The 14775-nt window shown below is 38.0% G+C and overlaps 1 protein-coding gene across 1 annotated transcript in view; it reads left to right on the top strand.

The window, feature by feature from the left end:
• The window catches only part of Myo10A (unconventional myosin 10A), a 122965-nt gene that overhangs the window by 42802 nt on the left and 65388 nt on the right, over window positions 1-14775 (top strand). Inside the window, exons 3-7 of the mRNA XM_073075621.1 lie at window positions 10800-11050; window positions 11582-12687; window positions 13057-13220; window positions 13465-13694; window positions 14376-14594. Coding sequence (XP_072931722.1) covers window positions 10800-11050; window positions 11582-12687; window positions 13057-13220; window positions 13465-13694; window positions 14376-14594 — 1970 coding nt within the window. The remainder of the gene's footprint in view (window positions 1-10799; window positions 11051-11581; window positions 12688-13056; window positions 13221-13464; window positions 13695-14375; window positions 14595-14775) is intronic.

Here is a 14775-nt window from a genome sequence, read left to right as displayed (position 1 = left end):
ACAATAAATTCCGAGTATAAAATAACGCCATTTTAATTTTTAAGAACAACAATCAACATTTCGTCTTATTTTATCTTAAATGGAACCCCCTTGTTCAAAGAAACTATTCTGAACGACAAACTATGTAAAAAAATCAAAAAGTAATTTTAATATTACTTTCATTTTGATGCATGAGAAAAATCATTAGTCAAAACACTAATAGATCTTATTGAATTCCGAGTATAAAATTCCGCCATTTTAATTTTTAAGAACAACAATCAACATTTCGTCTTATTTTATCTGAAATGGAATCCCCTGTTCAAAGAAACTATTGTGATCGACAAATTATGTAAAAAAATAAAAAAATAATTTTAATATTACTTTCATTTTGACGCATGAGAAAAATCAGTACCAAGAATGGGCATTCTCCTTTGAAGAATTAATAGCAAAGGTAGTGAATACAGTTTTAGTTAAATTAATAGTTAGTAAGTTACTATCTAACCATGAAATTACTGCCCTCATTGCAGCTTCAGCATGAAAGCGAGCTTCTTGCCAAGAAGCTCCCTGAACGAGTAAAGCAGTGTCATCTGCATAGGCGAATATTTTAGTGTGGTTTAAGGTCAAGTTACACAGGTCATTGACATATATAAGAAATAAGGTAGGTCCGAGGACACTACCTTGAGGAACGCCACAGGTCAAAGGTAACGCGTCACTTGTGTAAGGACGAATTAATACTCTTTGTTTTCGCTCGCACAGATAGTTTTTGAAAATGTCGAGGACTACTCCTCGTACTCCGATGTGCTCCAGTTTATTTATAAGTATGGGAATAGAGACTGTATCGAATGCCTTAGAGAGATCTAAAAATATACCAATAGTCTTATGTTTGGTATTAATGTTGCTTACAACAGTATCCGTAAGCTGTAAGACTGCATCCTCAGTGGATTTCCCTTTCCGAAAGCCATACTGATTGTTAGAGATAATGGAAAAGGTGTTAAGGTAATTTATTAATCTGTTATTAAGAATTTTTTCTATTATTTTGGAAAGCGTTGATAATACGGATATTGGGCGGTAGTTAGTAACACTGTGTGTATCTCCATTTTTATGTATTGGGTGTACGAGAGCCTCTTTGAATACCGTTGGGAAGACACCAGTGGAGAAGCAAAGGTTAAAAATATGCGTTATTACTGGTGTTATATGATGTCGAGCGGCTTTTAATAGGGATAAGGAGATGTTGTCCCAACCAATAGCACACTGTTTTAGACCTATAATCAATTGCTCAACTTCTTCATTATCCGTTTTAATCAGGGCCATAGAATTTACTATGGAATTACTTAACGATGGTGTAGAGCTGTTATCATATTTAGATGCGGTTTTAAATTTAGATGCAAGGTCTTTGCCAATATTACTAAAATAGTCATTTACAAAGTTTACGGATTGTTCGGGCGTAGCAGCTGTCTGAAGTAAATCGGTGGGCGTATTAATTTTAGCGTTGAAATTAATGATGTTTTTAATTACCTTCCATGTAGCTTTAGGATTATTCTTAGCTTTATGAAACTCTAACCGTTCATAAGCTTGTTTAACACGTTTCAACAGATTCCTGCAATAGTTTCTATAGCGCGTATATGTAATTTTGGCTACCTGGTTATCAGGGTCTCTTTTGGTGAGTTTGTGTAGGCGATCGCGATTTCGTACACATCGCAGGAGGCCGGCTGTCATCCACGGTTTGATTATGCGTTGTTTACTAGGAATTTTTACAATGCGTGAATGAGTATTAACTATATTCATTATAATATGTACAAATGCATTCGCTGCCAGCTCAGCGTCACTCATCGATAGAATAAATGAAAAATTAAATTCTTCGAGGTCTTTCACACAAGCACTCTCGTCATTAATTATTCTAGTGCAAGCAGCTTTACTCTTCCTAATATTCTTATTACAACTTAAAATTATTGGGGCATGATCTGTAATAAATGACTCAACCACTAGTGTGATACAGGGAGTATTCGTTTTTAGTAAAACATGGTCCAGGCAGCTATTGTTCCTGGTAGGAAAGATATGAGCAGGTAGCATAGCATGCGTTGCAGCTAAAGTCAAATATATATCTGCAAGTGGATCCTCATTTCCAGGCACTATGTTAATGTTCATGTCCCCAATTAATGAGATAGTATTAAATTGCGACAAAAGTTTTAATGATTTATCCAAAGACGTTAAAAAATTTGATATATTCCTCACTGAGGGGGAGCGATAAACAGCAACAATGGCCAATTCATTAGTGAACTTTAAGATAAGTCCATTGGCATCAATAAGAGCAGGTTTAACAACTGTACACGCTAAGCCATTCCTAACATATGCCACCACTCCGTCATTCTGATTGTCAAATTTACTTTTGTAAGAACTATAGCCGGGTAAAATAGGCAAGTGAGGACACTTGCTCAACCAGCACTCGCTTAGAACAAGCACATCAAACATAATGTTAATACGCTTCAAGAGAACTAGAAGTTCTCCAAAATTACAGCCAATGCTTCTTATGTTTAGATGAAAGACCGTCAATGAGCTACTTTGGTTTCTTAGGTACTTTATGCAATCTTCAGGTAGACAGGTATACGATTGAGAGACAGATATAGCCTCGATGTCATTACTAATTTCAAGTGTACTATCCATAATGGGTGGAATGAAAAACAAATGATAATTGGAAATTAAATAGCGGGAAATGCATTGCTACGTAGCGATTTATGATAGATAATTGAAATATGCAGTACTGGGTGTAAATGAGTAGTGATAGAGTAATGTGAGTGTATTTGTTACAAAATTGAGGGAGTGTGTGTTTTTTATTAATGAATATAAATGACAAGCAACTTTTCAAAACCATCGATAAGCAGATTATAAAGCTAAGAAATAAAACATAAGGAGACCACCAAGACTTTTGCACTATTAGTCACCGGTTATTAGCAGTTTTTAAATTTTCTAAATCGAGCTCAGATCTTATTTGAATAGCAGCCGAGCCTTCTTTTTTCCGCATGAATATTCGGCCATGCGATACCCAACAATGGTCATAAGAATTAGAGCGCCCATATTCCTTGCTCAAGTAAAGAATCCTTTTCATTTTAGGTGTTAAATTTTCAGAGATAAACACCGGTTTACGCGGGCCACTCAAGCGAAGGGATTCCGTACTAAATTTACTAGTTCTATTATTCTTGTTATAGTCCTTGTATTTACGTACCATGGTTTCCTTTGTTAGTACGCTTGTAAAATCTGCAATGATAGTCCTATCTTCAGAATCCTTTTTAGTTAGCCGGAAAACATCCCTAACCGAGTGTTGGTCAACATGGGTATTTAAAACACTGGCAATAGTTTGAACATGCTTCAGAAGGGTCTGTTTTGTTTCACCTGGGACATAGGGGATATTTTTAATCTCTACACAGGTTGCCCGTTTGTGCCGTTCAAAGTGTTCCATCTTCTCCTCTAGTAATTGTATCTGTTGTAAATTTTTGTTACGTTCAAAATTTAGTGTTTCTATCTGAGTCTGTATGGAGTCAAATTTGTTGGCAAGGAATTCTGCGGTAGTTTGCATATTAATATTCTGCGTTTTTATTTCTTCAATAGCCACAGATATTTTCTCCATTTTTAAATCCTGGGAACGCTGGTGCACCTTGAACTCCTCAAACATAGATTTCATTTCTGACATAAAGTCGCTTAACTGTGTTTCGGGGTTATCAATTCGCTTACGCTTAGAACGCTGTGTGACGCTGTGAATTCCAACGTCCAACTCCTCGGCTGATCTAGGTTTATTTAGGTCCGGTTCGGACGCGCAGTGCTGTAAATTTTGCAATACTGTGGAAGTTGAGTCATATAGTTTGCTCGGTTGTTCTTGCGTTTGAAACGGTTGCGGTGTGTTTGGAGGTGTGCGTCGGAGTGGCATGTCTACGTTGTGTATATATATATATGTATATATATATATTTAATAATATATTTAATAAGTCAGCAGCGATTACACCCTCAGTTTGCAGCAAGTTAATACACAACACGTACCAGGAGCTCATAGACGCACGGTATTATAAGCTAGGCACCGAGTAGCAGTGGGCGGGGCGTGTGCAGATAACAGCCAACTCGTTTCGCCAACAGTTTCCAATGTTCAACAGGTGGTATGCTGCAGATTGGATGTAGTTGAGGTAGGGGCAGCGCGTGCGCAGATAACGGCCAACTCGTATCGCCAACAGTTTCTAATGTTCAACAGGTGGTATGCTGCAGATTGGATGTAGTTGAGGTAGGGGCAGCGTGTGCGCTTGTATTTGCGTGCGTCTGTGATTCGCAAGTAATCGAATAGACGAGTATAGGCGGAGCTTATTACATACCACGTCGAGACAGAGATATCGCCGTCTTCGTTGTCGTCCGCTACCTTCTTAGCACTTATGAACTCCGAATATTTAACACTAATTAATTTTCACAAAATCGGCAATTATTTTATTAAATGAGTTAGACAAGAGTTCGAGGCACGTCTACTCACAACGGAAGTCCAGGGGGAAGGGATGTACAAGGTAGATATTGACAGAAAAATATTTGTAGCAGATAGCAGTCGTCTCTTTGCTGTTAATCACAAATACGAGTAGTTCTATTACGAAACCATTTTATTGTCTTGTCAAGTGTTCGTCATATTTTAGTTGTAATCTTTGGAAACAAGCGACATTAATGTAATTAGCATGATATCTGTTAAAAACTAGTCGGTCTGTGACGTAAAATACACATAGAGTGTATTAAAATTTTGAGGTTTGAGAAGTTAAAAAACTGTAGCTCAAAGCCGCATACTAGATTTTACCAGGGTCTTGGGTGTCATGGACCAAATAAAAACGAATACACATGCACCTAAATCTAAAACAAATATCTTAACTCATAATTTAGATATCTTTCTGGGATCGAAATCTACTGCGTATCAAGTATGGCGCTCCGACACACGTACCTATAGTCAAATTACGTTTAGCATAAGAACTACGTCAGTATAGCACATGCTCGAACAATAAGTTGTCGCGAGACTGTAGAGCTACCACTCGAAGGTCGCGCCCATCTGAGTGTTCATGAAGAGTAACGAAGTCTGTACCATTAATTACTTTAATATTCGATAGAACTCTCAAATCAATAACTAGGCTATAAAGAAAAATACGTGATTCAAATTTTCGCATCATCAAATTTCAACATTTACGTACTTTTTGAAGGTGGTAGAGCCCTTTGTGGTTCGACTCCACCACCGCCACATCTATTTTTGTCTTATAACAACAGTGTTAAGCGCTGCTGTGTTCTGGTTTGAAGGGTGTAGTAAGGGAGACATACTTTCCGAGGCGTTCCAGCTTAGTTCTCAAGGGTAGCGGCACATCTGTGGCCGACCTCAGGTAGGAATATCTAATCTTATTTGAGGTAAATTAGAAATGTCCATGGGCGGCAGTAGCCACTTAGCATCAAGTGGACTGCATGCTCGTCCGTTACTCCTATATTATATAAAAAAAAAAAAACTGTAAGAGTAAAGACAGTATGCACATGTTCGAATAGCTCGTCGCGAGACTGTGTGGCTGCCACTCGAAGATATTCGGCTGATCGCCACAAGGCCGCGCCAATCGGAATGTTGATGGAGAGTCGTCTCTACATTTCCGCGCGTTGTTCATCCGTTCTCTACAATTTCTACTTGCGTTGTGCCTTCACGTATTCATTTCGTTTTCTATTTTGTCAGGTGTAATTTTCTATTTGATTTTATCAAATATGTAACTTGAATGCTAAGGAATTATGGTAAACGCACAACTATTAAAAATTGTATATGTAAACATTGAAAAATAAGAGATCTATTCAAAACAATAGTAAGAGTGAAAGCAAAAGTTTTTCAGAGTTTACAGTTATGAAAATGTATTATTTTAACTTATTTATCGAGTAAAGCGGTGACTACGCACGGACAATCGCGCTTACAGTATAAAAATTTAAACAACATTTACAACATAACTAAATGTTGCGAATTGATATTATACCTACTGTAAGTAATTCAATACGCAAGCTATTATACAAATCACTCAATGATGTGAAACAACAAAATTAAGAGTACTAAAACATATCGAAAGCACTCAATCTTATGTTTGGTACCTGTAGGCTCATTATTCCTTAAATACCATTTTATATAATAAAAGATTTAATAACAACTCCATTCTTTATTTCCTATGACAATCCATTTTATGAATATCTTATTCTCTAAACAATAGGATATCCTCCTTTCTTTTTATATAGTTTCCCGCTTGATTGCTACTCACCAGCAATTAAATATACTCTTATTAACATAAAATAATTAAAGAATTTTAATGAAAATATACCCTTACATACCTAATATTATATATACCCACTTGCATGTTTGTCTTCTAAAAGTACCTACGCTCTTGACACGAAAACAGTGGTCAGAAAAATAATTAGCATACGGGCGGCACACTAAACCCGCACGCACTAACCCCTAGCTGGTTGGATCTGTTCCGTTAGCCACCGTAACCGTTTCCCGCTTATCTGCCGGTATGTGGTCAAATCAGTTACCGGTGACTTGCGGACAACCGCGCTACGCAGTTTTGCGGGATACGCGTTTTTTGAATAATTGCCGTTTCTTACAAGTTGCAAGCTTAGATGAGTAAAATACATAGATAATTCACTCCTAACAAGAAAGTGTTTTGATCAGTTTTGAGAATTGAAATTGTTGTGTAAATAAGGTTGAAATTGAAAAATTGGAAATATTTACGTAAATAACGTAGTATTAGTTATTTATACGTAAATTTTATCTAAAAAGATTTTTATTTGTAAAGAATTAAAAAAATAATTTACAAATGAGTTTTGTGGCTTCGTCCAATTTCAAGGCGATGAAGTATCTTTCTATTTTACTTATCAAAGGTTGCAAGTAACGGCTTGTGGAATCTGCGTATTAAGAAGTTAAAGTTTAGTTAATTGAAAATGGTTATTCGTTAACTGTTAAACTTCTAAAGCTAAAAGTGAATTGTTATGCGCTAAGTAGCTGAGACATAAAACTCTGAGACATTCTGACCCAATTATTATTACAAAATTATATTATTTTGGGTTATCTCCTTTAAGCGCTGAAGAAATAAAAGCATTACAAATAACAAGTGTCGTAATATACCTAACGTGTGACAACTATTAAAATAATTAATTACTTATGACCCAAAAATAAAATGTGTTACACATAATCGTAGGATAAGCATGTTGGTTCGTGAGAGAATTAATAAAATCATAGGAAGAAGATTTTACTCATCGATTTCAAATGTTACATAACTTATTTATATCAGACGTTGCTAAACGGATAACTTCTGACTTCTAACTGCGATTGTGAAATTAATAGCCATAAATAAAGTTATAATACCGTCAGGTGCATCGCAATCACAAAGTGACAAGTGACGACCACACCGAGATAAATTGATGATAAAATGAGAAATGGAATGTGCCATAAAAAGCGTCAGTATATAAATCAAGTTAACAGAGAGAAAATTCAATTAAGCGATTGTTACGAACACCTTCTTTCGTTTTTACTTTCGTTTTTACTGTCCAGTGTTTAATTGTTTTCGTGCAACTATTCTGTTTTTCGCGATCAATCACGAATCAAAATATTAACAAATTGGTAACAATTTATGATCTAGAAGTTTGCGTACGTGTTAATCGGCCCAAGTGTTAAGTCACGTCATCAACCCATTATTGTCCCACTGCTGCGTACGGGACTCCTCTCAGAATGAGAAAGATTAGGCCATAGTCCACCGCGCTTGCTAAGTGTTAAGGCTATACAATATTTACGACGATTAAAAAGGCTAACACCATGAGATTTATACACTCGTTCTCATCAGTTTCATACGAAGTTACTTAACGGAACTTGCCTTTAGTATTATATATATAATTCACGGTCGATGCGTGTCCGTTTCGCTCTAACCCCGATCAGCTCGCCTGAACCATGCGAAAAACTTGACACATCATTGAGTTCTACTGATTCTACTACGTCTGTATTTTCGTATAGAACAGTTTTAAGGCGACAAAAGTTCCGAAAGGCGAAACCAGTTGTCCTTAAGTCGATTCTGAAGACTTCGAAATCCACGATGTCGTATACGAAGATGAGGAGCTATCGCCGACGTCCGTCTGTGCCTGTACTGAAGGACCTTTGCTTGGATGTTTTAATCAAAAATGTAACTAATTACAATGTTTTTTTACCAATAACATATTTTAAAGGTGGTAGAACCCTTCGCTATATAACTCAGATTTAGAATTATTGTCATATTACCGTCAACATTTTAAATTAGAAATGTTGAGAATATATTGTTGTATTTTCGTGTAAGTAAATCAAGAGAATTTTCGGAACTCATGTAAAGCCGTGCTCTTAAGGGCCCTGGGCATAGACCCTATGAGCTCTTATGGTAAAGACGGTAGTATCAATAGTTGGCAGAAATAATTTAGATAGTCAGATAAACTCCGTGCATGTTTAGTAATCGTGTTTGACTCGAAATATCGAATGTAGAATCCGATTAATAAAACCGGCATCATAATTTCATAAGATATTCTGTTTTCGATGTGCATAATATATTCGCATAGCGGTGTTACATAAAACGATTTGTATTTATTTGCAAATCTGTTTTACATGGAAAGATCAATCAATGCACTAGCGTGAAACATTCGACATCATTATGCAGATTCATTTATATGGTGAAAGGTTATTGCTACTTTTGAATATCGTTATACAATTTATATTTCAACACAAAAGCTGCAGATTTGATGAATGGCTTTTAAATACATTGCCGGCACACCTATGTCTGCTTTATTGCAGTTTTAAGCTGCCGAGTTCTTGTTCTGGTTTGAAAAGTGTGGTAAGAGATAAATATTTATACGAGGCGTTCCAACTTACTCTTCGGGGTAGCAACGCATCCGTAGAGCTTAATGCGATCTGGCGAAGATTATAAATGTGACTGTGGTAGAACCTTTTGTGGGTCGACCTATTTCTGCCTTATAATAGCAGTGTAAAGCGCTGCTTTGAGAACAAAGCTTCCACACCCTTCAAATCACAAGGTTTGAAGGTTGTGGAAAGGAAACAAACTTTTCCGAGACGTTCCAGCTTAGTCCTCAGGGATAGCGGCGCATCTGTGGCCGATCTCAGATGGGAATATCTAATCCTATCTGGGGTTGATTACAGTTATCCATGGGCGGCGGTAATCACTTACCATCAGGTGGACTGCATGCTCGTCTGCTACTCTTGTATTATATAAAAAATTTCCATGATGACAGTTTGCAACTTACCAAAGTTTAAAAAAGCGTATTTTACCAAACTGTTCTAAAATAATTTCAAAATTTGTACATTTGAGATGACGAGGAGTTACGTAATCTTATTTTTAAAACCTATTTGATGCTATATATGTATATCTTGTCATCTTTTAAATAAATGTACATACATGTGCTCATATGAATATTAAATCGTTTGTACATGAATATGTATGGTCCGTTTGCGGCATTACGAATGTCTTCGATTATTTCTTGTCATAAAATAAAATTTATAAATGTATTAGTGTCCATTTAATAGATTTTGTTATAATAAATTTATTATAATAATTTTATAGACATGACTGCATAATAACTATATAAATTAAGTATGCTATATGTATTTCTAACAGCAAGTAACTTCGTAACTATTTGTAATTCATACTTATGTTGTGACTCATGAGCTGTAGACTGTAATGACCATGTGATAAACATTTGCGACTTAGTATAGTCTTCAAAAATTATCTGCCTCCTGGGGCAGTGGTCACCATAAATCATTCTGACACTTAGGATCAATCATACTTTTGAGGGTTTGGTTATTTTTATTTACATTAGTACCTATAATAATAAATATAGTTCAAAAAACTAAAAATTACGCTTAATATGATAAAGTCAACTAAAACGTAGAAAATTATTTTCAATCTAAGAATCAATTAAGGAACAGTAAATAGTATAATTGTGAAAAAGCGTGGGGTGCTCCATTTATCAGGTTTGAAAAGCGCAAATAGAAGTCGGGTTCAAAGATTTCGTTACTTGTTAGTTACATACATACCTACATACATACAATCATACATACAACCCAAGCTAATAAAAGCGTGTTATAATAGGTTACAGTGGAATAAGTCTGAGAAGATAAAATAATGTACCTATCGATCTTTATTAGAGGTCAGCTGCTATACACACGGTTAGCATTTATTTAAGATCGGTACTGTAATAAATATGCAGGAGGAATGTTACTATTATGTAAATAAACATCTGTTTTAACTAAAATTAATAAAACAACGATAATATTCAGGCTCAGAAATTCATCGCATAAATATATTAATAGTAATAGTCTCGTTTTCTCCTTTGACCTTTATTATAATTAACAAATAGGTAGGTAGGTACTTATCAAACGAGTTTAAGTTGCCATTGGCTTAAAATACTAAGCTGTCACCTTGCATCTCCATGTATCTAAGGTTATTTTAAAATATTGCAGTAGCAGACAAGTATGCAGTACACTTGATGGTTAGTGGCTACTGCCGCCTATGGACATCTGCAATCAACCCCAGATAAAATTAGTTTCCTATTTGAGATCGCCTACACATGCGCCGCTACCCTTGATAACTAAGCTGGAATGCGTCGAAAAAGTCTTCCTTATCACACCCTTCAAAGCAGAACACAGCGCTCTGCTGTTATTAGGCAGAAATAGGTGTGACGCGTACTGCCAGCATCAAACCACAGGGGATTCTACCACCTTCATCTCGTTACTACCACATTCTTCTCATTAATAAATCTATTTTCTTCAGCCCCAGACCTTCGCGCTGCAGATGGGCAACGGCGAGGAGGAGGGCGACCCGGTGTGGCCGCGCGAGGAGCTCGGCCCCACCGGCGTGGAGGACATGACCCGCCTGCACGACCTGCACGAAGCCGCGCTGCTCTGGAACCTCAAGCTCAGATACGAACAGGGGCTTATTTACACCTACGCGGGGTCTATTCTTGTGGCTGTGAATCCATACAGACCTGTTGATACGCTGTACGGCCTGCAAACAGCTAGAAGGTAAATCTTTTTGATAAATTATCCCACTGAGGGGCAGAATTTCGACACAGTCCACCTATGCATGTGTGAATTTGTGAAGTTCACATACCTTTAAATTTTTTAAATAACTCTTAGGCGTTAAGGTTTCCTCGGAAAGTTTATTTATCATTAATTCAAATGTTAATAAATTTTAAAACGAACATAACTTCAAAAAATCAGTCGATTTGAGCACGGACTCCGTGATTGAACGGCTAAATTGCAAACTAGGGAACTTATCATTGTTTACCCGGTTATGTACATATAGGTTACGCATTTATGGGGTTCTTAGAAACATTTTTAGTATGAAATTTATTATTATACGGGTTTAGTCCCGTTTATTCACAGTATGGCTTCCAAACTACTTGAGTAATAGAAGATGTTAAAATTGTTTATAGACCTCCTATTTCCTACCTCCTATTAAAATCGTAATAAATGGCGATTAGAAAATTATCTACATGCATATTATAAATAATTCCTTCATTGATATTAGTTTGAACCTGTTATCATTTTCAGGTACCACGCAGCCGAAGCACTAGGTGACCTCCCGCCACATTTATTCGCAATAGCGGCCGCAGCACGCTCGTCCCTACCTCACCCACAAGCCATACTAATATCTGGAGAGTCAGGCGCGGGAAAGACTGAGTCCACAAAACTAGCTGTTCAATTCTTGGCTGCGGTGGCCCCGGCCCCACCCGGAAGGGCACCCGTGTCTGAACAAATTCTGGAAGCCGCACCGCTACTAGAAGCGTTCGGAAACGCGAGAACACCAAAAAATCATAATTCTAGTCGATTTGGTAAACTGCTGGAACTATATTTCAAAGATGGTGCCTTAGCTGGAGCGAGAGTAGCTCACTATCTCCTAGAAAAGTCCCGAATAGTAACGCAATCTCCAGGCGAGAGAAATTATCACGTGTTCTACGAACTACTTGCGGGATTAGATGAGGAACAAAGACGAACGAGGGGTCTCTTGTCAGCCGAACACTACTTCTATTTAAATCAAGGAGGTGACTCAGGTGGTGCCGGAGCAGGCGCTGACTGGTCTGCGCTGTGCGGAGCTATGCAAGTTCTCGGCATTGGAGATGCAGAAAGGGAGGATATCATTAGAGTTCTAGCAGCAGTACTGCACTTAGGAAACGTCTATTTCCACCGACGGCAACTAAGACACGGACAAGAGGGAGTTCAGTTAGGTGGTGGTGCAGAGGTACGCTGGGCAGCACATCTGCTTAAAGTACCAGCTGAAGCTCTAGCGAGAGCACTCACCACCAGAGTGACCGCAGCTCGAGCCGAGCGAATGCGATCGCCCTTACCAATAGACCAAGCTTTAGACGCCAGAGATGCCTTTGCAAAGGCTCTATACTCATCTCTCTTCAACTGGCTAGTCCTTCGAATAAACTCGATTGTACATCGAGCGGGCTTACATGACGCCCATCGCATTTCTCTCCTGGACATCTTCGGGTTCGAAGACTTGGAAGAGAACTCTTTCGAACAACTCTGCATTAACTATGCAAACGAAACATTACAACATTATTTCAATAAACATATATTTAAGTTAGAGCAACAGGAATACCAAAAGGAAAGACTCGAATGGTCTAATCTAACGTGGAATGATAATTCTCCAGGTATAGTTTAAATTATTTTTATTTAAATAATGAGAAACGCTGTCCATCATTGTTATGTAAAGTAGTAAATACCACTTTTTAGATTTGTAACTAAGTCCATATACAACAAGCTGAATATGCTGAATATGAAGCTAATGGCAGATCTATTGCCCCTGAGGCTTATATTAGAACTAGGGTTTTCCACATAGCAAGTCCTTCCATTTTTGAGGACTAAGTCAGTCATTTCATAGTAATAATTTCTAAAGCAGCCGAAATCCAAGAACTGCTTCGCACTAGAAATAAGTGGGACGGTGGTACCTCACGGATCGAACTGTCTACCTTTCAAATGATGCTTATCGACATATATTGTAATATCTCTATTGTTTTCAGTAATTCAACTACTAAGCAAGAAGCCAGTGGGTATCCTGCACCTGCTGGATGACGAGAGCAACTTCCCTCGTGCCTCCGACGCCTCGTTCCTGGAAAAGTGCCATTACAATCATGCCCTCAATGAGCTTTACTCTAGACCTCGATTGGGAGCTAATGAATTTGGGGTAAGTTTTAAAAACTCTAAAAATTATTCTGGAAGTGTAATACTTCCATCCGTAAATCATCTATTGGTATTTAACGTCTGAATATAGGGGTATTTTGGAAAGTACGTTTTGCCGTAATTTTGCTAAAAATATATAGCTACTTACTCATTACATTGTTTGAGAGATTGCCATGTTTTACATACATAAATAGTAGAATAAATCACACATAGATCAAACCATCAACTACATAACCTTCCTCTTCCAGATAAAACACTACGCAGGCCAAGTCTGGTACAACGTAGAAGGATTTCTGGACAAGAACCGGGACGCCCTACGTGCGGACGTGTTAGAGCTGTTGTGTAGTAGCGAGGTGCAGCTCGTAGCGGAGATGTCCACACAGCTCCGAGCTCAGCATGACGCGAACAAGACGCTGCCGAGAGGCGCTAATGGACGCTTTGTTACTATGAAGCCGAGGACTCCTACTGTTGCTGCCAGGTTTGTTTACTATGTTGTACTCGGAACCTTAGTAAAAAGTCCTTGGTAAGAACCGGGACGCCTTACGTGCGGACGTGCTGGAGATGCTGTGGAACAGCGACCTCAGCATGATGACAACAAGACGCTGCCAAGAGGCGCTAATGGACGTTTCGTTACTATGAAGCCGAGGACTCCTACTGTCGCTGCCAGGTTTGTTTGCTATTTTTTACTCTGAACCTTAGTAAAACCCTCGTCAAGAACCGGGACGCCTTGCGTGCGGATATTACAGAACTACTGTGCAGTAGCGAAGTGCCGCTCGTAGCGGAGAACTGCAAGCAGCTCCGAGTTCAGCATGACGCGAATACGGAATCGTGGGTACCATGGACAAAGGCGAACATACAAAAACCCAGACACGAAAAATAAATCTAAATTCATTATTTATATCTGTTTGGTCGGAAATCGAATCCGGTATCCTGTGTTCAGTGCCCTCTGTATGATAGACTGGTTTGATGACTGCGCCTCCATATGAATTATCGACTTGTTATTACACCTGCTTTATGATAGTAGTTGTCAGCTTAAAATGCTGTATTCTAGTTAAGCATGTGGTAAGACATAAGATCCGACCATGTTATTATTTGCCACATGTTACTAATAAAATATTACGTATATGAATATGATTATCTACTCCTCAACTTCTTCCAGATTCTCAGACAGCCTGCACCAACTCCTGGAGTCAATGTCACGTTGCAACCCATGGTTCGTGCGCTGCATCAAGCCGAACACGGACAAGTCGCCCATGAAGTTCGACATGCCGTGCGTGCTCGCCCAACTCCGGTACACCGGCATGCTGGACACCATCAAGATCAGGCAGACCGGATACCCGATCAGAATACCCTTTCAGAACTTCATTGAGAGATATCGGTATGTATTTATTTATTTATTTTACCACGCCAACAGCTTAACAAACAAAACTTATAAACTATAATGTCATACGTATACAACTGTTCTATGTATGTAAGCGTGTAATAGGCGTGTACAATTTACACATATGACATGTTATTGCTTATTTTAACGGTTAAAATAATATCAAACACAATTCAAT

The sequence above is a fragment of the Epargyreus clarus genome, unplaced genomic scaffold (genome assembly GCF_041222505.1).
Source record: "Epargyreus clarus isolate Ecla_fem2 unplaced genomic scaffold, WU_Ecla_fem_2.2 ptg000008l, whole genome shotgun sequence".
NCBI lineage: Eukaryota > Metazoa > Arthropoda > Insecta > Lepidoptera > Hesperiidae > Epargyreus > Epargyreus clarus.
The sequence above is the reverse complement of the archived record's forward strand: the minus strand, read 5'-3'. Positions and strand labels throughout refer to the sequence as shown.